Source organism: Neovison vison, chromosome 12, assembly GCF_020171115.1.
Source record: "Neovison vison isolate M4711 chromosome 12, ASM_NN_V1, whole genome shotgun sequence".
In the NCBI taxonomy this organism is placed as follows: Eukaryota; Metazoa; Chordata; class Mammalia; order Carnivora; family Mustelidae; genus Neogale; species Neogale vison.
Genome location: NC_058102.1, coordinates 71,174,203 through 71,199,231, shown reverse-complemented (window position 1 = coordinate 71,199,231; position 25,029 = coordinate 71,174,203). Strand labels below are relative to the sequence as shown.

Below are 25,029 nucleotides of genomic sequence, written 5' to 3'. Positions count from 1 at the left end.
AGAAATAGGGAAGTGAGAGAAGTTTAGCAGTGACTGGTAGTATGTGCTTCAGAATCATGCCATCTTGAATTCAAGACCTGCCTCTGGTACTCAACAGCCCTGTTATCTTGGAGAAAAATGGCTCAAAATTCCCAGGGGCCCAGCTCTTTATTTGTAACAGTATTTCTCTCATAGGATGTGCTAGAAATGAATGAGAGGATTTATGCAAAGCCCTCAGCAGATTACTTGGCACATGGGAACTTCTCAGTACATGTGAGCTCTCCTTGTAACAACCAGGTATAAAGTGGCTGTCTTACATACTTTTTAGTCGTTTTAACTGGGACAAATAGACACGTCTGCACATTATCAGAATAGACAAGAACAATTTTCACAAACCATCAGAATCTCCACTCATATTGAAATCCATCATGGCATGGCTAAATTTTCCTTCTTCATTCTGTTTAACTGCCAGTTGCTGAGTCAGACTCTCCAGTGTTGTTTTTTCCTTAAAAAAAGAAATTTATAATGAGAGCTCAATCTGGAAATTGTACTTATTCAAAGACATCTTTTTTTTTTTCTTGAGCCATATATACAATACATTAGCTTCTGGGAAGGACAGAATGTTGATTTATTCACCTTTGCACATTCAGCACCATAATTATGTTGAAGTGACTGAAGCAAATGTTCAGCAGGGGTTTTTGAAGGAACTCTGATTCTTAGAATCCCCTATATAGCCTTGGCATTTGGGTTTGGTGTGCCTCAGGGGTATGTGCCGGGATCCCTGGAGACAATCTTCCCGAGTCATAAAACGTGCAGAGAAATTTCATGAAAGCAACCTGTCTTACAACATTTGGAATGCCTTTACTTTTAGCCAGACACTAGAAGTACAGGAGTGGCATGGAGCCCAGAGAAAGTCTTCCAATAGTCAGGTGACCAACCGATAGAAACATAATTCACAGGAGTGCCCTCTGGTTGCCATCTCCCTAAATGCCATCTGCATTCCTCATGCAAGGGTAATGAAGACGTTTAAATATTCATTGCTAATTGCTTGTCAAGTCTCTGTACATTCGATGTGAGTGCCTGCTACTTGGACCACAATTTGATTTGGATTGCTAAGCCAAAATATTGAGTTGGCGAATTATTTGCGATACAAATACACCAAAATTAGATCTGCAAAGACATCAAGTCATTTAAAAGCATGCAGTGCATGATTTGAATTCACGGAGAACATGGCATTATAAACTAAATTATTTTCAAAGAAAACATAATGCTCAATCTAAACCACATGAGATATTAAACAACTTTCAATTAAGTAATTGGGTGATTTTATAAAAAGAAAAATCATACGATGGAAGGTTTACAACTTTTTTTAGCACTTTCCATCACTGCTCTGAGGATGACTTGGTTCAAAAACAGTTTTAAGAAAAGCATCTACTGGATTTCATAAAATTTGCTCAGTTTTTTTTTATAATTAATTACCTCATTTTCTGAGGAACACCATCATGAAATGTACAGATGACTCACATATATGGTGAGATAGCTACTGACACAATAAAAGGTTCACAGAAAATAATCAACTACTTAAAATAATTACATTACAGGTAAAGGGGCCCAACTAATGTTCCCACTGAGGACCATTAGGATATTGATATTAATATAGTACATGCTTTATCTCTATAAAATCTCTGACAGTATTACAACTGTACATACTAGATAAAAAAATTCTCTCAATTTAGTGGCCTTGAAACTCCTATTCATCAAAGTCTGTATGTATGATTTAGTACAAAAAATATTTAATTGTCCATTATTATAAAACACAGCAGGGAAATTAGAAACAAAGAACTTGTTATCAACTTGAGTTCTACAGGTCTATACAGTACCAGAACTAAATTATATATTTAAAAATATAGAACCTGATCCAGTTAGTTTGTGTAAAATTGGTATTTTCAGCTGTTTTATGTGCTCTGGATTTCTTTTGCTGAGAGTCTGCTGTATATATTCGGTTAAGAACAGGACCACCAAGGACACCCACTTAACAGACTCTCTTTATAGTAAATGTAGCTGTTAAAATAGACGACAGTTACATTAACACACACAAACACACACACACACACACACACACACACAGTCCATCAACATGATCTGATCAACTCCAGTCAATGACCTTCACTGTACAATCTTTGGGGAATATACTAGGCATGGATTGCCTCTCAGGTTTTGATTTAATGGTGGATAGGGCAATAAATGCTACATATTTTAGAAAGAGTTCTCTATTCTGAAGCAAAGTCTTTTAAGAAGAAAAAGCAAAATGGAGGCAACTGGAGTAGAAAAAAAGATGAAATGTTGAGTGACTGCTAAGTTTCCAAGTTCAGCTGTATGGATCTTGTACCATCTCACCAAGAGACTAAAATTAGCAAATGATGGGCAGGAAACTAACCATTAGTTTTTACAGTAAGTAACTTCTAATCATCTAACCCTAAAGTATGCGATACAATAAAATTAATTAGTTACCCAAAATGAAATTTACAATACTTCCCAAGAGCATGTCAGTGGGAGATAGTGGAAGTTAACGAGATAAGCTGCATTGTTTTTGTGACTTTTTGCATAGCTGATTCTCTGACATGTTAACACGGAAATGGGATGGGACTGGAGGAATCAGAGAATGTGTGGTGTGCCTGTAATTAAAACACTTTACAAATGTAAATCAAAATGGTAACATTGGCACATTAAAAAAATTCTTCCTGACAATAAATTCAGAAGACTTAAAGGAATTGAGGTAAAGGGGCTATACTAAAACCTAAGTGCTTACACGGTAAATACATGGCATATAAAAATACAAACGTTCCATGGCAAATAATTACCATGTAATTTCATATGAAAATTGATCCTATAGTAAATGAAAGTTTATATTTAGTTCTTTTTTTTTAATTTTAAGATTCTACTTACTGAACTGAGAGAGGGAGAGTGAAAGAGAGAGAGTACAAGCAGGGAACAGGGCATAGGGAGAAGCAGACTCCCACTGAGCAGGGAGCCTGATACGGGGATGGATCCCCAGACTCTGGATCACGATCTGAGCTAAAGGTAGATGCTTAACCGACTGAGCCATCCAGGTGCCACCCAGGTGCCCTATGTTTTAGTTTTTATGTATGGGGTATATATCAATCTTCACGTGGATAGTTGTCTAGATAACATACTGAAACATCAGAAGAATGAGTTGAATTTAAGAATCGTTATCAAAAGTTTAAATTCAATCTATTTAGGTATATAGGAGGAGAAAGAATCAGCCAAATGTTATAAAGCCCAAATGCCGGTATCTTGAGAAGATTCCTCTGATCCTACTCCTTCCAATTCCACCATCTCTGGTTGTTCCCTTCCCCCAAAAGTCCATCTCTATGCACTATCATTCTAAAATTCAACCATTTAAAAGTTTCTGTTCCTTGGAGTAAATCTTTCCTTTTCTAAAAGCCTCTTTTCAAAAGAGCCAACATTACTCAAAAAGGTAACATTTTGATTCCCAAAGTTCCTATAATTAAATTTATCTTTTCTAAATAGAGGCACCTGAGGGTGTCTGGGTGGTTCAGTGGATTAAGTGTCTGACTCTTTATTTCAGCTCAGGTCAAGATCTCAGGGTTGTGAGATCGAGCCCTAACAGGGCTCTGAGCTAAGTGTCTGCTTGAGATTTTTCTCTTTCCTTCTTCCTCAACCTCTCCCCCCGACTCTCCCCTTTAATTAGTTAATTAATAGAGGCAGCTGAAACAGAATGAATTCAGTTTGATATTAGGTAGAAGGGGAGTAAATGGGGAAGATCCTGAAAATGGAAAACACAAGAAATTGACCTTGGGGAAACAGAGAAAAGTGCTGATGGGCACAAGTGATAATTCTTATCAAAGTTAGACTCTTAGTCCCATCTGGCTCCAGTGAAAAACACATTAGTCAAGAATTTGTACAGACAAAGAACACCCCCTGGCCCCACTTTAAGATCAGTGTTCTCGAATACAAATCCAGTACAGCATTTTTACTTCACACCCTTCAATACTACCCAAATGCTGGTTTGAAACTGACAAGATTTGCTGTTTTTTCTCTCTACCTTTTTTCTATCAAAAAATTAAAAAAAAAAACACATTTAAAGAAACACTTGCTAAAATTCTGAAATGCTCTGAGTAATCTCAGAGTAGAAGGTACAAGCATATTAGTTACTAGAAAGTAGTCAAAATGGATCTTGAGAATTTATAAATGAAGATCGAACAAGATGACCTATATGCTTTCTCTCTTGATTACAAATTAGCAATTAGATAACAATAAGATTTCCTTTAGAAAGATGATTCTGACCTAGCTAATCAAATCTTATACAATACTGTAGGTTTACTGAGATCAAAGGGCAACATTAGGTAAAGTCTATTTTTACTTGAAAAATCTTGTGACCCCATGTTGACTTGAGCAAGGATCCAAAAGAATTGTATCCCATCTACAGAAGAAAATATAGTTTTAGGTCATATACTTTTTTGGGGTCAACTAAATGATTCTAAAACCCAGCCTTTAAAGAAGTATTATTACTGTGCTAATGTTCACTTAGGCAATTTGACAGCTGGTCTTGGGCTCTGGGGCTCATTCAGCTGACTTGCTTAATAGAAAACAACACATGTATTATTTGTGCACACCACGCTATGGTGGGAATCAACGAGCAAAGTCAAGAAATATCTAGAGATGTAAGCAATGAGTTTATTAGAAGTAGTCGGTAAAGAGCTGTACCTCCGGAAGGGCAAAAGACCATTGGGATTAATGGGAAGAGGACATACAGAGAAAAAAAAAATGGGTTTGGGGGTCCAAAACATCACTTCTTGACCAAAGTCTTGCTGTGTATATTAGCTATGCTACTTTAGACAAATCAATTCTCCTCCCTGAGTCCCAGAATCCTAATTTGTAAAATGGGGTTTAAATATAATGATAGAGTCTCATCAGCTTAACAAATTAAGGTATCTGTGTTTTTAATATTAGGGAAAAAACTCAATGAGGGAAATTGAAAAAATAAAGATCCTTCCTGACATATATGAATTACAGGAAAAGTTAGTTCAATACCAGTATTAAGTAATTTGCTGGGGGTATGACCTTTTATTTTCTATGGCTAGAGTAGTGGACAAATACGCATTCAAAAGGAGAGTTTGGCTAACAACTCTAAAAATTGTTGAGATTTTTTTTAAATTCCTCTTGTCTAACATCTGAACAATCTTTTTAATCTTTTTCATTTTTTCACTTGATGTTCGGGCACGATAGTTTTTAAGTCTAGTACATACTTAAATTGAAAACATCTCTTATTCCAATACTTCAACTCATACAGAATATAACTAAAAATTCACTGTTTATAGAGGCTCAAACAAATATCCTGTGTTATTTCATAGCACAGTGAAAACAAAACAAAACAAAAAAAACACAAAAACTCTGTTTTAGAAGAGGTAGATACTTCCTTAGTTACCTAATCCCAAATTAAACAATGCACGACTAAATAGCTCCTCTGTTACTCCTTGAAATTGGGATTCGTGTAAGTGATGGGCTTTGCTCCCCAGCAGACACAATACACAAATAGAGATGGGCTGTGGATCAGCTATCATAATGGACATCCCTGAAATAAAGCTCACAAAGCTATAAAACTCATAAAAAGCACATGCATGAAATGACAGAATAGAGTGTGACTGTCAAATGTTGAATCAGTAACAGTTAAACCCCTTCTGGCTGCACTTTTTTTTTATGGTCTACTTCTATACTAATGACATGGGAGGAAGAATGAAACAAAAAGGTTTTTAACCCTCCAATTATGTGAACCTCACAGACCACCAAAGAAGATGAAAGATTATTTATAATGTCATAATGATTTATCAGTTGGAGATTTTTCTCATCAGCTTAAGTAAAATACAAAGAAATAATGCATATGTCCACCGCCTCAACTTCTCGGTTCCACTCTTGCTTATTGAGAACACCATTTCCTAAAAAATAACCATCCACCCACATCATCTAACAGCACGAATGGGAGAGAAGGCTTTCTTGTAAATTGTATATAAATTATATACAAATACATTCTCTCTCTCTCTCTCTTTCCTCTCACATGCAGGCACACACACACACCTCACTTTAAGACTAACAAAAACATAAGTTGAAGAAATCATTCACTAATTTTATTCTGGTCAACCATAAATGTATCCAGTGGGTTATTTCCAGATACACTAGTACTGTGTGATCCGGTATCCTGTAGGAATATTTCCATCAGAGGATCAGTCATAGAGATATGGGAACTAAGGGGTTGGAAAGGTCCATAAATGGCCTCTGGTCTACTCATCTAGAAAATCATCCTTATTTAATCTTTATGTTTTCTTTTACAAAATCCAGAGTTTCCCCTAGTGGAGAAAATCATGAATTAGAACACATAATTTTGTTTACAGTCTAATTTCCTTTCACGAAATTTGGTAGCCACCTTCATGAAATGTTTCCTAAGTATAATTTCACCTAAATTTCTTAGAAACTTCGTTTTATCAGGCAATCTGGTCAAAGTAAAGTATACTGGCAGATCAAGTTTTCTTAAAAAGTACTGTGAAGTTGAAGAATGACGGAATGGTTTTGCAGGAAACACACAGTTTCTATGAATTCACATCTATCCAGATGAATAATTTTCCAAGATGGTAGCATAATTTATAGATAAAATTGGCGAATCCCTATCTATGATTTTTAAAGAACTGATTTAAAGTAGGAGAAATATTAGAAAGTTAATGACGATTAACTCTGATTTATGAAAGACGAGAGAAATTTGAAAAACAATGACCTGAGCACTTAGTGTAAGTTCCAGAAAAGACAGAAGTGGTGGTTACAAACTTTGGCTAAGAGCACATAATAGAGGATGTAGTGACAACAAAAAGCCAGTATGGATTCATTAACAAAAACAATATTATAGGGACACCTGGGTGGCTCAGTTGGTTAAGCGGCTGCCTTCAGCTCGGGTCATGATCCCAGCATCCTGGGATCAAGTCTCACATCAGGCTCCTTGCTCGTCATGGAGCCTGCTTCTCCCTCTGCCTCTGCTGCCACTCTGCCTGCCTGTGCTCGTTTTTTCTCTCTCTCTCTCACAAATAAATAAATAAAATCTTTAAAAAAAATAAAAATTAAAAAACCAATATTATAATGACCTTAGTTTATTTTTCTACAGGAACTGGAATGCACACCAGGGATGCTCAATGGTCATAATGTTTTGGGCTTAACTCAGCTTTAGATTATGTTCTTAACAATATCCTTATTCTCATTATGGAGAAGTTGCGTTGGACTCTGAAAAAGAAAGTTGAATGGGATGGGAAAAGCAGGTACAAAATGCCTGTCTTTAAATATGTTGAGAATTAACTTATTTAAAAAAGACTCAAGCCCTGTTATGGGTGAAAAAGGGATAGAATTTGGCCATCTAAAGTCAAGAGACACAACACTGACTGATGGGTGTAAGTTATCAAGTGAAATATAATAAGCCACAGAGTTGTCTAATAGTTAAAGGTATCTGTCCAGTAAGTGAGCTGCCTCAAGACGCAAAAATTTTCCCCCTTCTGGAGATTTTCGAGAACTGGAATAGGACTACCTATGTCTGGCATACTAAAAATACTGAGGAGGAAATTCAAGGCCGTTTTCATTGTCTTTCAAACCTGCAATTCTATGTCCGACTTTACTGGATACTCGCTAAACCAGAACTAAAAAATTGTGACCAATATATAAAACTATACATATCTTCTCTATAATAAATGACAGTTTTCTCTAAAGTTTTTCGGTTCCAAACCTTAAAGGCACTCCACTTGTGACTGTGAATTCTACCATCATTTTCTTAAAGTCAAGGAAGAGATTTCAAATTATGGAAAAAAAAATAGGGTTATTGAGACATATTTTGTGAAGAGACTGTCAAATTCACAGAGACAATCAGAGTCACAGATTCAGGTACTTTGTGAAAGACACAGTTATATGCCCAAATTCAACATTCCTAATTTAGTCCTTAAAACAGAAAACCACTGCCAGGGACAGGAAAAAGTCACTGAGGTCTGGGGGATTCATGCACAAAAAAGCCACTCAAGGGAATCTGTAGAAAACAAATCAGTCACAAAGAAGGCACACATGATCACTGTCATGGCAAAATACCGGTCTTTATTTGTCGCAGGAGCGCTTACGGTGTGTACCTGTGGAAACAGGAAGGCAGGAGAAGAAAAAACTAAGACCCGAGGGTTTTCAGATGTTTGTGTACGTGGTCAGCGTTTAACCAAAGTCTAAAAAAAAATGTTGTTATATTTCAAAGCAGGGCAGATAGAGATACTGCACTGAGTTAAATCACAAGGGTTAATGTGAGAAAAACAGGAGGCCAACAAAGAAAAACAATAGAAATCACGGCTGAGGCAGGATGTCCGGTAGGTGGGAGGGCTACATAGATGTAAACACAAAACTTGAACATTGTCTGATGATAATTGTTCTATAAACAATGGGCAACTCAGTTATTGAGCTCCAGAAATGTATAGAATTTTTCTCTTTAATTTTTCCTTTTCACGAAATAAAAGCTATAAAACTGTTAGCTTTCTTATGAATGTAGCCTGAGTAGCCAGCAGTCACCTCAGTTAAATAAATATAATTGGACTATTTTAAAGACTCATGGCTTGGTTCAGAATTGCTGGGCCTGACAAATAGAAATGGGCACATCGGAGTTATAGTTCACTTTTCAATTATCCATGGTTGTTTTAAGGGAAGGGAGAGAAAAATACAGATTAGAATAGATATTTAGAATCTCAATTTAATCAACAGCTAAAACTTCACATGTTTTATTCACCCTGCTTACAAGAAGCAAAACCAATACGATGGAGCGTGTTCTTCTGGTTTTTTTTGTTTGTTTGTTTGTTTTCCGAGCTCATCCTTTAGTGAGGCGGCTAGTGATGCATGGTGAGGGAACAGAGACCTAGGAAGGGAACAGACGTAGGAAAAACAAAGAATGGGAAGAACAAGGTACACATTATGGAGATGGGAACTGCTTAAATGAGATTTCTGTAATAAAGCCTCAAGACGGTACTAATACACATGACCAATGCCGGAGCACAAGCTAATCATCAGACACTGGGTACTTTCTCGAACTTCCTCAGCACGGTCCATTAGAAAAGAGACTGAGCTCCAAGCCACAGGACCTTGGCTTAAAAACTGGTCTCCCGCTGGAATTCCTGTAATCTTCTCAAATCTCATTTTTATTTTTAAAACAAAGATAGAATACTGTTCTGCTCATATTACAGGACGAGGCTGCAAGCTGATGTGAGGGTAAAAGCACAAAATAAATAGCAAGAGCCATTATTATTTCTATGACCCATGAGCAAGTCTTTCTCATTTGTTAAAAAAAAAGGGGGGGGGGAGTGATATGCTTGGAGAGATTCAGTGAGACCCTTCGAAATACATGCTCAGTTCAGAATATTTTCCTCATCGCTTTAAATCCATACTGGTAAAGTAGTTTGCAATAAATGGCAATACAGAATGCAACACATCTAGTAAATATAAGAGGGTAATGGAAAAACGAAGGTGTCTAATTATTTCAGCGCTTTAGTGTTTAATTGTCTTGAAGGTAGCATGCGATCTTGGGGATGAGGAGGAGGCAATGGAGAAGTGAAGGAAAGACCTTTCTTAATAGATCAGGTTTTTAAAGAGAACACTTCTGGTCCAACAACAAAATGACTCTTACTTCACTTATAGGAAATTTAGAAAAATCAGCAGCGTGGGCCCATGGATGCCAAGTTACAACCCTACCACCTTGGCATCACTCTACCGTATTATTTTTCTAGTGTTTTATCTACGCAACATAGAACTATACTTTAAAAATATCTGGATCATCCTCTACGTGGTGTTTTCAAAACTTGCTTTTTTCAGGAGTACTATTGTGAGCATCTCCTTGTGTCTTTAAATGAATAGACAATTTCAATCATCAGAGAGGCCTGTGGGTGTCTATCCGAAAGCCCAATTTGGCATGCCCTGTGTGTCTCATTTTATTGGACCATCCTGCACTAACCCCTCTACCAGAATGATGTAAAGAACACAAGACTCTCTGTTTGAAAACATGCACAGCTTTTCTAGGCTTGAAAATTAAACCATAAAAAGTTTACTGGAAAAGAAAAAAAAAAACCTTTAAAAAGCTCCTTAAAAACTCACACCATAATTGCTCCCCACCAAGCGTGGGCACTTGCTAGCTGCAAGTAGTGGCACCGTGACAAATGTAGCAAAACTGAAAGCGGGCTATACTAAGAGAAAGAAAAAGTCTTCCACTGGCCATCTGTGAAAATAAGGCATGTGGCCATTAAATGCAGAGGCTGTAAATATACACAAACTCCATGAAGCAAATGGCAAAAAAGGACTAAACTTCAAGCTCAAACAAATCAAAATGTTTAATGCATAGTTACCACTGCTGGACGAAAACAGCTCTGATCTTTGCAGTCTGCAAACTCGGCATGTATTTCAATTAAATACCCCCAAAAAGAAAAGAAAGAAAAAAGAAAGAAATGAAAAGACACAGAAGAAAACCATCTGGAACAAAAGGCTATAGACAGCCCATACTCAATTTCTAGAAACAAACAGCCCCTTTAACTTGCACCAGCCTGTCGAGAATGTCGATTGGAATTATTGAAAGGCTGACATCTAGAGTGATGGATAGGTGATGACATAATAGCTATTTGCCTTTTTGTCATGGTCTTTGCAAACTGGCTGCTCTGTGCTGATAATATTCACTAAGGGGTTTTTCTCTCCCCTCCTGTCCCATAAGAAGTGTTCCCTAGCTAAGACACTCAGAAATGAGAAGGTTTTATGAATGAAAAACAAAAGAGAAGAAAACCCAAGGATCAAATGCCAACTTGCACATAAAAGCTGGTCTCGATTTCCTAATAATCAGTCGCCTAGAAAGCAGTTCTCTATCCATTTGATATAAATTTTCAGAGTAGAGAGACACCAATAATAAAAAGGCAAGCATTCAACGTCAGATGTGTGTGTGTCTTTTAAAGTTGTGGAATAATTAATACGTAAATGTAGAGATTAAAAAATAATCTATACTCACTTTAATAAAGCAACAATATTCATAATCTGTGTCACTGTAGTTTTTCCTAGACGAATTCCAACCAGCAGACTTAAAAATTTGGGTTTTTAAAAAAAAATCGCTCACCATGCTCACATGCACTCCCCCTCCCTGCACAACCCCCCACCCCCCACTGTGAGGCAATGATCTATCTCACTTCCTCCCTAAGGATTTACCTAACACGCCTTCATGAATTTTTTTTCCCCTAACCACTGAAATACCTAGCTCTAATTCGACTTCTCTAATTCATTTTAGCTAAAGGCAACATCTACAAAAGCCATCCATAAATCATTAATTAATTGTAGTGTCTTCCACTGAATGCAGAGGCATGAATTCCTTCATATTCACTTTTTCAAAGCGAAACCTGCAATTCACAATTCCTCACATGCCTTGTCCTTATCTGAGAGAAGGAGCATGTGTTAGATAATGCTGAACTAGAGACACTGTGTCAGTTTCTGAAGAGTTAACACGGCCCGCCCCATCCATCAGATGGCTAGCGAAGCATCGGGAGAGAATGATGGATGTAAAATTATTACAGGGCTGCCATCGATACACTTACTGCCATTTGTAACTAATGCTGGGACTGACACACTTTTTTTCATTATTAAACATCCACATTAAGTCAACATTGGTCACTGTCATTTCATGTTTGGCACTCTGTTAAAGGGAAAGAAAGAGGTTGACAATAGCAGAAAAGAAGGAGGTTGTAGTGGAAGAGTTTCCAAGCAGCGAGTGATAAAAATTAACCTCTGTTTACAAATGAGTCTATACAGTGTGTGTGGTAAGGCTTCTTAGGAGTATGACTGACAAGTGAAAGGAGAGACTGCCATCATTGTGGAATAAATTACAGTTTAAAATATACCTCTGACTCTCTAAATTTCCCCCTTATTCTATAGAAATTTACAATGAATTTTCACGGAACCTCAGGAGAAAAAGCAATGCACTGTGCCAGGTATCCTTCCTTGCAGTAATAGAAGAATTCATAGCATGCGTAGGCATTTAGATTTCAGGTACACTGTAGGCAATTAATGTTTGCTTGGTGGGGCAAATTCTCTATTGTAAAAACCAGATGCACACAACTGCGTGCTGTTGTTGTGAGTGAAATCTGTTTTATATGTGAAAGTAGTACATAAGTCAGACTTAACATGTAGACACACGTGCAAGAACACACACTCATTGGTTTAATCTGTCAGCCAAGCAAGGCTGGGGTGTGCGTGCGTGTGTGTGTGTGTGTGTGTGTGTGTGCATGCTTATGTGCTCTTTACTTCTTTGAGAACTACAGACAAGGTATAAGTCCCTGAACACGTAGCAGTGCAAGAATGAAAGTAGTTAGATAGATGGCAACAAATCTAACACAATCAAAACAAACCAGTTTCATGAAGAAAATATTTGAGAGCCTTGATACCATTTTTGTCATGCAGCTGTGGGTTACGATGGCCTTTTCCTACTGAATAGCCATTCTGGTCCTTTTCTTTTCTGCCAATATACTCTTTGACCTTAAGCTGTCCCTTGGTCTCCAGGAGGATAAGCTAAGGTCTCTAATTCAGTCCCCAAATATAATGCACGGTCAACTTCAGGCACCTTCTCTTGCATTGGCCAGTAATTCTTTTCACGGTATGCATTCAACCCATTTCTACCCAAATGAGATGTTTATGAAAGTCTTCTTGAGGGGTGTAGTGAAACATCTCTATGTGAATAACGTAAGAAACACCCCTATGTGAATGAAGGAGGAAAGGAACACATCTCTATGTGAAAGGACCGAAAATAGCAAAGAGAAAACTGCTTCTCCTTCCCGAACTGGCCTGCCTTCATGGCACAGTTGTTATGTTCAGCAACATTTTATGACCCTAAGGGAAAAGCTAAGAGGATCACAGAGATTTCAACCCTGATATCACTGAGCTGTTGAACTAATGCCACCGACTGCCTCCTCCAGAACTTCATTATATGCTAAAAATTACAAGGATTTCCTGACACACGTAATGAAATTCATACCTTAAAAGTAAGACAGCATAGGCGTCATTCCCCTAGGATAACTACACTGGGGGTAAGGGAGAGAAGCAGGGAAGCTTCTGGTCTATACCACATTGCAGTCAAGTGCATTGGGTCTCTATTCTATTAATACCGTCTGGTGGTATCAGGACAAAAACTGAAGTCTGCATGATTTCCTATTAACTATGGCTACCTTCACACATAAGGTCGGAACCTGAGTATGCTGTTGGTCCTATGGTCAAGATTGTGCCACGTGGGTGTTAATGAAGCAAAGAGGGTGATTTTGACAAACTCAGAATATGGTGGGTCTTTCTGATTCTCCCCACCTGAGAAGATTTTTTTTTTATTCATCCACAACACTAATCTGTGAAGATAACATTATCCGAATATGCAATCAGGCTATAATTAACCTGAAATGACAATTATAAATAACACAGTGTCCCAGAGTTTCCAAGAAACCTGACATACACAGTTTTTTGGGTATGTTGAAATACTTCCAAGAAAAGTAAAAAATGAGAAATCTTTTAAAAGTCTTCAATTAAAATGTGTTTTAGTAAAAATGACTTTCATTATGTGTTTTGGTGTATATTACTAGAAAACATTTGTCCCTATCTTCACACCTCTAATTGTTTTTACTACCAATTACAGCTTTTCAGAATTAAGACTTTCTGCTTGGGACAACCATGTTGGTCATTTAAAATGTGGAGAAAATACTATGTATGAGATTTGTGTACTCAAGAAAACAGATCTCCATGGCAGGATTCCAACATAGGGATCTCAGGTCCTGCTATCTATTACCTCTTGGACCAGTGGGAAACCCCAGGCTGGATTTCTTCTCTTTTCCCCTTTCATTTCTCCCAGATCCTTTCTATCTGTTTCTTTCTTTTTATCCACCACTCCCCCACCCCTAATCCCGCCCCTCCACTTCACATACTTTCTGGATTTAGGAATATTGTTTCAGTGAGAGAAATGTCCTTCTTTTGGTATTCAAATGATATGATAGAGTGCAAAAATTTTATCATATATCCTGTTTATGTCTTTCAAACGAAAGCAAAATTTCAAACCAACTACTGATCTACCTGTGCTCTGGCCATGGGTAAAGTCAGGCAATTGTAAAGATATATTAAATGGGTAGGTATTAGGAGAAAAACAACGTAGGCATACAGATATACTAAAAGGGTAGGTATTAAGAGAAAAACAACATAGGCATAGTGCTGTCACTTCATGTGGAAGAATAAGAAGGTACCTTGGTCGCTCAGGTATTGAAATGATCTCATAGGCTAAGCAAAATGGGTGGTGCCTTTATTTACTTCCTACCAGTAGATTCACACAAAGATGCCATCATTAACAGTCAAAATACTAATTTGATTTAAGCCATACACTTTATGAAGGAGGGGACATATTTTCTTGTTCAATAGAGTAGCTCAAGTACACAATCCTACCACCCCTGATTTGTAGCAGGTGTTCATTAAAAGATGTAAATTGGACATTATCTCATATCCATGAGTTGCACGTGGATTCAATCATTAATATTATAGAAATGGCACCCAAGCTAGTTCGACAGGAAAAGGCAACCACAGTTAATACCTGCTCAGAGGGCTTCAAAGAACACCCTCTCATTGCCAGGTATCAAGGTGTCATTCAGGTCCTTTTGCTGAAGAGTTTCACTGACAAATCCCCAAAGTCAGCCATGCTATGACAATAACAGAAGTGTTTCACTTCCATATTTTAAGATTTTCACTGAAGAACCCATGAAAATATAAGACTGTCGTTGATGTAACTCAACTGCATTGAAAGGGCATGGGGACGAGATCTGGGGATGACAGACTTCTTAAGAATGGAGACATCTTAACCGGCCAACAGGTTTTGGCAGGTATGACTCCAAAAATAGATTTCTAGAAAGCTACAACGCTAGAAAAGAGAAGGGGAAACTGAAGGCGGTCGTGTTGAACAAGAGGCAACTCTCCCTCTTGCAACACAAATAGAGAAGGTGCCAATAAGAGAAGTCAAATAGAGTCTGATTGTGGAGGGGGGACAAGGAGCGGAAATGAAGTCCGCTAACAATGGACAGCAAGGGAGCAAAGTGAATGCAGATGGCTCTACTCCGAGTACTTAATCAGAGGGCTGCACAGAGTCACTGGAGCCGGCTCCAAGTCACGTGTTAGAACAACAGCTGATCTGTATTAGAGAAGATTAACTCGCAGTGCCATGGTGGAGGGCCCAGGATTATTTTATGTACTTCCACTGCCTTACAAGCCGTCAGCACAATTACTGCCCTCCGATCTGAATGAGTGATCTGTAACCACAGCTAAACAGCATGCTGCTTAGGGGCCTAGGAGCTTCATGAAGATGAATTTCCATACCATCAAAGTGCTTTTAATGGGTTCCCTGATCCAACCACAAGGCCTGTTTTGCAAGTATATAGAACTCAGGATGAAGGCTTCCTGTCCAAAAGGATTTGGTCGGTTGTCACTTGACAATTCCCAGCCAGCACAGGGGAGGAGAAGGGGGGAGATAGGTAGAGTTGTCTCTGCTTTGGAGGATTAAAAAAAAAAAAAAGGGTACAGATGCTTGCTGAATGCAACCAACTGCTGTATCCACAGCTGAATTCAATGCGCTTAACAAATAACGGCAATTTAGCTATGCTTGCGAGGAATAGCTTGAGTCACTTTGCATTAGCATCTGGCTGAGTGTTAAACTCATTTCTACATGGGGAGCAGAGAAAAGGAATTTCTGTTCAAGCATCCTTTCAAGAATGTTTAAATATTTGAATATAAATTCCTTTATGCTTGCTATCATTCCTTCTTAGAGCTGTCACTTTGCTTCTCCCCTTCCCTTCTGGTGCTTCGCTAGAGAAATTTTGTGCCCTCCTCGCTGCACCAGTATCGCTCTTCTTCTGCCGAGTGCCTGCCAGGGATGTCTCCCTAACCGCGCTCGGCTCTCCCCTCCAGGAACGGAGCAGAACTGGAGGCATTTCTCCATCCTTGGGACCCACGTTTGGACCGGAGGAAAAGTACAGCTGTGACGGGATCACACACAGATAGCACCTCCACTGGCGGACAGTGAGCTTCTTAGAGGCTACGGCATCAAATTCCATCTAAAACCTGGGGAACCAGAAAGCTACCCAATTAGCAATCTGCTCATTCTGGATACTACTGTTTGACTCGAAAGCTTCGGATGATGGTTAACTTTCAGATCATTGCTAAGTAGCTGATCATTTTTTCCCTCTGATTTACTGTATCTCTCTTCAGCTATGGGATTGTGAAAACAAGACCCAGTCACATTCTAAGATTTCAATTCAAAAATACCAAACAGGACCAAGATCACTCCGAGCATTCTGCAATGGCCTAATATTTTTCTGAGCAAAATACAGTGTAGCTTAGACACAAGAGTTTGAAATTGTTACATCTCGAAATTCAGCATTTTCACTGGGCTTTGGTAAAATGATCATGTCCGAGTTTTAAAAAGCACATTTTGTTTGGCAATAAAGTCAAAATTTCCAATTGTGTAGTCATCTAAACCTTGACAGCGCTTTGCATTGGAAACATATTTCATAGGCTCAGAATCCTAGTTACTTAGGCTATCAGCATGGGTATCAACCAAGCTTACGCTGATTAAAGAAGATTCAGCATTTTCAAATCCAGCTCATCCCCAAATACAAGTTAAGCATCTCTGTAAAGCAAAACTTTCACTCGGACTCAGATATTTCAAATGCCATTCCCTTTTAATACAAACTGATGGCAGAAAGGGGGATATTAATTGTCCATAAGGTTTGGAGATGGATAGAGGAGAATGATAACTCCTTTCATTTCCAGTTGGTTTTGATTAGGGTGGGCATGAAGATAGCTGTACTGACTGGGTGAGCAGGGAGAGGAGGGAGGGAGGGAGAACCTTCCTTCTGAGGTGGTAAGAAGATAAGAAAACAAAGGAAAAAAAATTTTAGGCAATTTAAGTATTTTTGGGAAGTCCATTATTTTATGAACTAACCTTTTCTGTCCGGCAGTTACTGAGACCTAAATTATTCACAACGGCCACCTTCCCATCAAGCACCTGTTGTTCCCGCCGAAGCTGCTCCTTCATCTGCCGAGCCTCTTGGATTGCCTTGGTGACAGCATCATGGTCATTTAAATAACCTGAAGATGTGACAGAACAAAGGCTATGTTTTGTATAAATTCATGGACAAGTTAACTTTTAACCACAAAAATCACGTCTTTTTTGGGGGGGGTGGTTAATGGTTAGTGTCTGGCATAGACTACTTTCTCAGTTTCTTTAGTCTAAAATGAATGAATGAGTAATCGATAATGCCTGGGTGATACAGTCCTACGTGAATGTGGTGCCAAGTCTCTGCAATGCAAACCTAGTATTAAAGGCAAATACAGTTGTTTCCACATGCTTGGAAAGAAGTTTAAAATATAAGTTTTAAATAAATTTTTTTCAGCTATCTGAGAATTCTGTAGTGCAAAACTAAGACCTTTTTTTTTTTTTTTTTAATGTAAGGATCATTTGAATGTTGCCGTAGGCTAGAGGCATTGATGATTATTACTCTAATTATTGACATTCTCATCATATTGGAAAGGTCAGCTTAGCGTTTGTGTATAGCACTATTAGGGTTGTTAGATACAGAAGGAATAAGTCATTATTGCCTGAGTGAAAGAAAATCATTCCCTCCCTCCCACCCCACCCCACCCCCACCCTGAATCCACTGATGGTGAAGTAAACCACAGGTGGCAGTGATTTGCTATGGATACAAACTTTTGAGAGTGAAGGGGCCAAATTTCAAGCACAGAATGAAACCAAGCACCTGTGAATTGTATGGCAAGAAATTGTGGCTACTGAAAACTACAGTCACACTTAATTCACACTCTTAATAAGATAGTCACATGACCAACTTGCATCTACAGCTCCATAATCCAAAGTTAAAACAAAAAAAAAGGTCATAAAGAATAACAGGTGCAAGGAGCAACATTAATTTTTAACTTAATTTTAATACTGGTCACTTATTTATTTGATGGACATTATTATGTTCGTCTGCCCGATTTAGGGTAGAATACCAATGGGAAAAGATTGTTTTGTAAATATTGAAAGGAAAGCTAATATATCATCTTTCACTCTCCCTATCTTTTAACTAGGGCATAAAATGGCATAAACTGAATCTATAATATGAAATTGCCCAGAAAAGGGACTTGTTTGTGACATGAGGCTAAATCTAACCAGATCCATTGGTGAATTGTGACAGATGGAGGGACTGTGAGACAGAAGGCAGGCACTAATCACACATAAAATGACCGGCTTGCCTCAACATGTTCCATGGATTCCAGCAAACTTTACACCCTAATCCATTTTTAGAACAAAAAACATCTGGGCCATAAATCCTCTAATCTGCCAAAACACGCTATTAAATCCCATGATTTGTTGAAAAACACTAAGATTAAAGAAAGGAAATATAAAATGGCTAACTGCCGTGTTAGGAAAGTGTTATTAATACTCTTTCTTTGTCTCAATTATGAATGTTCTGGTACTAAAGAGCCTTGTCTAATCATGTCAGATTACACGTCCTCACCGTATTGCTAGACTCTTCTATCTGATATGTTGTTTGCCAAAAAACATAGAATACTTTCTTGCTGCTTAAACATTTCTATTGAAGAAGTTGGTGTCAGATTAGTACAGTGCTTCAGTGCTGGAAGGTTTCAAAATGATCCATGGTCCCCTCCCTCTCCCGATATGCACAGACTAGACCTCATCCTCTGATCTCCTTGAGGCAGAAAGATAAGTTCCAGTGTAGGCGACAGCGAGAGGAGCCTGGAGAGCGACTATAGGTTTTGCATTTCAGAGCTAAATTCATTGGAATGTACTCAAAGAACAAAACATCCTTGTTCATTACAAATACAGTACAAATTGTGAACGACTATTTAGACCTAGGTCAAGCCTTTAGGGTTAATGTTTCCTTTAAATTATGGTTGTTTTTAACCTTATATTATCCTTAGCATCCTCTCTCCGTTCTCCTGAACAACCTTCTTAATATATTCTTGAACTGAATCTGTTCATGTACACTACTACTCTAGAAAGGAATACAGCTCGTATAGGACAGTGATGGCCTCAGGACGTGTTCATTTACTAAAAGATCTTAAGAGGATGAGCCTGATTTTTCCTATGCTCTACCTACCCTGTTTAGGTACAACCTGGCATCATGCATTTTTTCAGTCTATTTAGCTTCTGCAGAGCACAAATACATTTTGAAATGGTTTGGCACACGGCGCTGAATAAAAGTATGAATTCTTTATGTTTTTAGGTGCTGCCAAGATAACATTGTGCAGGAAAAATGATTAATATAGATGCAAGGGATGCAAATTATATGGGGGTGAATAACTGACAGACATATGTTCTGTAATGTCTATTTCCAGTTTGAGGTGTGTGCTCCTATGCAGGTGCAAATAGGCGTCCACTTTAAAATAGACCTTGCTTTTACAGACTCTTGAATTTTAGTTAAAATGCCCTATGAAATCTAACATTTGTATCTGCTGTGTTAAATTTGAAGGCCATTTATATATTACAGAGTTGAATCATGACAGGATTATGTGCTGGTTCTTTCCATTTTGTTCTCATCATAGTCACTAAATTACCAGTCTTGCAGATTCCCTCTCTCCACCCAAATGACTTCAACTCCAATTTTGGAGAGACCAATAAGGCTGAGCTCTCACCTTCCTTTCCTGCCCCCCCCCAACTCCTACCCCATGCTAGCTTCAAATCTGTCTCCAGTTCTGCCCATTGTCTCTTCCTGCTTCAGTGAAAATGGTGCCCCTGCTTTGATTCAAGGCAAATCCCCTCAAATTGTGCTCTAGATTTCTGTACCTCTCCACTGGTCATTCTCTTTCCCATTTATGTCATCAGCTCTGAAATTCTCCACCATTTCTACAACTTCAATTTGTAAGTACTTAAGTTTCTCCACCTGAGACGAGCAAAAGAAGTTTCTCTTTCAACTCTGGGTTGCCCTCTCTTTCCAACTGTCTCTCTTTACCTTCTAAGATTCTCATTATACTCTCCCATTCCTTCCTCACTCTTCCATTTCTGCTACAATCTTGTTTCTGCTGCCCTTGCACTTTTAAATTGCCTATTCCAAGGGACACTTGCCTTGGCTTGCAGAATGACCTCACTGACAATCCCCTTACTATAGAAACTCCTTTCTTCTTCGTTTATCATCACAACATGTGATCCTCTTTCCTCTTTGCCTTATCCATAACCTTTTCTGGGATCTGTTCCTCATCTCCTCCTTAGATTTGGTCCATAGTTACAATCTTTAGAAAAACTTGGCATTTTGGAGTTGGAAAACCTGAATTAAAATCATAACTTTGCCACTTAGAAGCTCTATAAATTGTACATGTGGTTTTACCTTTTTAAATCTCAATTATCTTATTGGTTAAATGGAGATAACATTCACTAGGTAACATAAATGAGTTAATATAGTCTTGCATAATAAATGGCCCATGAAAGTTATTCATTGTCAGTTTATTTACAAAATGGCATAGTGAAATACATAAGGTTTAGGCATTGGATACAGATGGGTCTGGGTTTCTGTTTCTTGGGAAGTGTGATATTTGCCAAATTATAACAATGTCCCTGGGTTTCCATTCCTATCAACTGCAAAATGAATGTCAGGTTGATGGAAGAATAAAACAAAAACAAAATAAAACATTTTGTGAAGGAGTAGATAACACTGGATACCTGAGGAAGCAGCAGAAAATGCTAATGCCTTTCTTTTCCTTTCTCTTTCGTTTTTTCTGTATGTTCACTCTCAGCAGTCTTATTGTATGGCTTTGACCATAATGACAAATCCGTGAAGGGATATCATTTCTTGTTGGTATGGAGGTTCAAGGAAAGAGAGCCATGCCACACAACCCCACCCTTATGATTCCTTGATAGATTTAATTAAGCCTGAATTATATATTTAGGCACCAAGTGCATCATAAAATAGGATCAGGAGGTGGGCATGTGCTTAGGAGAGCTTTGGTGAGCCTCAATTTAAGGAGGGAAGTGGAAGGCAATGGTCAATATGGCTTCCAGTTAGCAGCTCAAATGAGATTTGGGAAATGTAGAACTGGGATTGTTAGTGTAAGAAATCTGCATGATTCTGTAACTTTGTTAAATTCACTATGGTTTCACTTTTTGTGATTTAGTGTTTCTTTTTAATTACTACCAAGAAAATTCTCAAAATTAAAAAGGCCCCTTTTATACATTTTCAGGGGCAGAAAAAAAAAAAAAGACAACCTGGAAATAACCTGTGTTATTTCATTTAATTCTTCCATCGACCTTATATTTGTTCCATTACAGTGGTATAAGAGGACATCTATTTGAAGTTTATATTTTTTAACTGGTGTATTGTTATCAAAGTCCATTGCCAGCTTAGGAAACTCATGAGCAATCTTAGGATAAAAGCGAAACAGAAAGAGTTCTAGCTGCTCCACATGGAAAGAAACTGTTAAAAAACAGAAGGAGGGGCGCCTGGGTGGCTCAGTGGGTTAAGTCTCTGTCTTCGGCTCAAGTCATGATCTCAGGGTCCTGGAATAGAGCCCCACCTCTGGCATTCTGCTCAGCAGGAGGCCTGCTTCCCCCTCTCTGCCTGCCTACTTGTGATCTCTCTCTGCCAAATAAATAAAATCTTAAAAAAAAAAAAAAAAGGAAAAACAGGAAACCACCTGTACTGGGTTGAATTGTATCTTTCGAAAAGATATGTCCGTGGCCTAAACCTGGTATCTGTAAATGTGACCTTATTTGGAAATAGAGCTTGTAATGAGATCACCCTGGATTTCAGGTAGGCCTTACATGCAATAACTGGTGTTCTTAGAAAGGAGAGAGAGATTTGACGCAGAGACCCAGGGAGAAGGCCATGTGGATATGGATGCAGAGACCGGACCTAAGTATTGTCATAAGCCGGGAACCCCAAGGACTACCAGTAGCCACATGGAACAAGGTGACAGGCATGGAACAGATTCTCTCTCAGAACTTCCAGAAGGAACTAACCCTGCTGACACCTTCACTTTGGATTTCTAGCCTCCAAATAGTGGGACAATCAATTTCAAGTTTAAGTGACCCAGTTTATAGTAATTTGTTGCAGTACCTTAGAAACCAAATACCACAGTTGGTCTAAGCGTGCTCGAAGAGTCAAGGGGTGATCCCAGGTACTATAAAATATCTGCTTCCTGCCTCAAATCCCTCCTGATTTTTATATACACATATCTGTCTATCAAGCTTCTATACTTGAATGTCTCATGAGTTTCGAGATGCAGCCTGTCTAGCAAGGATCTTCCCACTGCCTTAGACTGTTCTTCCTACATTCCATATCCCTTTCCAATGGCCCATGTCATCTAAGATATCCCCTTTACCCCACATATGTAACAGGCAACCAAGTTGGGACAGTCCTGAAATGTGTTCTTCTTCAGCCTCATAGTCCCCACTTTCACTGAAGGCCCCTCCTATCTCACCTGGGCCAACGTCCTAATCTCTTAACTGGTTTCCCTATCTTTAGGCTTACACTCCTTGTTAATCTGTCTCCTTTACTGACCACCAGGTAAAGCATTCCAAAATATCTCCCCAAAAGTAATTTGGATTGTGCCACTCTACATTATTAAATCCCCATCTCCCCATACCTTAGGGCTTCAAGGAGAATTTCATGAGATGATGAAATATAATATTCTGTGAAAAAATAACTCCATGTTCAAATAAGTGTGGGAAATACTAAATTAAAGTGAAAAAGGTTTCTTCATTGCATAAATTCCCAAGATCTTGATAATGTTAATGTGCACTGTGAATCTTCAAAGATAACAAAAGTATGCAGCTTTTCCCAGATATCCTGGAACAAGAAACCCTGTAATGTTCCCCCAAAAATGTCATTCTGGGATAAATTCCAAACACTTTACAAAGGCTTAAAAGTCTCTTCGTGATGTCGATTCTGCTTATCTTTCCCACGTCACTTCCTGCTAGTCTCTCCAGAGTTCTGTGTTTAAGCTGCGCAAAACTAGTTCCTATTCCAAGCACTGGCCTGTGTCCTCCCACCCCCACCTCTGTCTCCCAAGCTTTTCTTTTTTACTGAAATACTCTTTCTTTCTAGCGTGTTTGAGACTTTATTCAACTGTCACCCCTTCTATAATGACTTCCCTGATATACCCCAGGCATGTTCCTTGGCAACCATTTGAACATCTCAACGCTATGCTCCTTCAAAACCTTATATATGCTTTTACTGTCACATTGTCTTCCATTTGTCTAAGTTTGTCTTTCACACCAGTCTCTGAATTACTTGAGGGTATTTTAAAATTTTCAATCTTTTATTCCTTTGGCTCATGGCAGGGTCTGTTGAAGGAATAAATGCATGTTTCTAAGTTGAAAAGATCTACCTTTACAATTCCAAGTTGATTATCTATGTCATCATATGGATGGAAGCTTGTACCATAGTGACACAGATTTCCTGAACTCATGGATTTAACAGATGCTGTGAAGACAATACAGATTCTTATTTACTACATATTTATTTTACGTAGGGCTTTTCAGCTAGAAGTAAAAGCAAGGGCACGTGTTTCAAGTTATTTTCAACAAATACTGATTTTTTTCTATTGTTGAGGTCACTTTTGATCATCAAATTTTTGGCACCCTGATACATACGCATTTCTTCATCTGTGAAAACTTGCAAGAATTAATTAGATTATAAATGTGAAAGCAATTTGTAAATTGTAAGGCACTATGCAAATGTTAATTGCCAGATATTGAAAATACCCTCAACTTCCTGACAATCCACTGGCTTCCTATTAAACTACTACAGTATTTTTGTTCAATCATCTACCTTGATAGAAGTTTTTCTGATTAAAATTGTAAACTAACGAAACATCAAGGCGATATCCTCCTTCATGCCATTGTATTTTAAATTAGCAAGTTGTAGAAATAAAGTACCAAATTAATGACCTGGAAAATATTTTCTCTCATTCTATTGAATCAATGTGAGTTTACTACATTTGCTGAGTAAAGTTTTACTTTTCATGCATTAATGCCTCTAAAGAATAAAGGGCAAGGATAATACATTCTAGTATCTTCCAAAGACTTAATAGAACAAGCCTGGAGGCTAGCTAAAGTCTCTGTCCAAGACTTTCATCTACTCATCCTCCAAACTTCCATCTGCTCACCATCTTGCAAAATGTATGGCGTAGAGAAGACCTTTAATACCCATTTATTCAATGAATGAGCGAAAGGCTAGATAAATGACTGAGAAGACCATCTACCGTGGAAAGCCCACCAATCAATAAGAACAACTGAAAAGGGAGTATGCCAATCAGAGACCATGAATCCTCTGGCCTCAACCTCCATTGGCTTTGAGTTTGGGCAAGTTACTAGGTCTTCATGCATAGTCATTTCCTTGAAATTGAAACAGAGGAAATAAACACAGAGTCACAGAACTGTCTACCTTGTGACAGGAACTTACTTAGAATCCCTGGGTAAGCACTAAGCCTCCTTAAGCCCTGGCTCCTTATCTGTAAAATAACAAGTTTTGACTGGATGATATGAATATTGGTTCTATCTGGTTTAGGGTCTGTGATTCTAAAATTAGCTTCAGTGAGAGAGAGATTAAAAATGCCTCGACAAATGTCAGAAGTATTATACATATGTACAGTGGAGGTGAAAAAGGCCAATGAAAGATAACATTTGGTCAGAAGATTCTAAACTTATCTATCATTCTTCTGAACTATTCATACCTTTTAAGGATTCCCTTTCTTTTGGAGCAACCTACCCTTTGCATACCATATCAAAGGCATTCTTACAGAATACAGTGTAATATTGGTCACCCATCTCAAAAACTCACTTTCTATATTTGTAGCTAATAGATATATAGCAAAGAGCCCATGTCATTAATGATAACTTAAGTTATCTTTTCGTTCACGGTTTTCCTTGGTTTATTAATGGCATAACACATTAATTCTTCTTTCAGG

At 38.2% G+C, this 25,029-nt stretch overlaps 1 protein-coding gene across 9 annotated transcripts in view; it reads right to left on the bottom strand.

Moving 5' to 3' along the window:
* The window catches only part of SOX5 (SRY-box transcription factor 5), a 958,250-nt gene that overhangs the window by 11,055 nt on the left and 922,166 nt on the right, over positions 1-25,029 (bottom strand). For all 9 annotated transcript variants that reach the window (XM_044229411.1, XM_044229413.1, XM_044229414.1 and 6 more), the window contains 2 exons: positions 17,051-17,196; positions 376-484 (listed from right to left, as the gene is read on the bottom strand). In XM_044229411.1, coding sequence (XP_044085346.1) covers positions 376-484; positions 17,051-17,196 — 255 coding nt within the window. The remainder of the gene's footprint in view (positions 1-375; positions 485-17,050; positions 17,197-25,029) is intronic.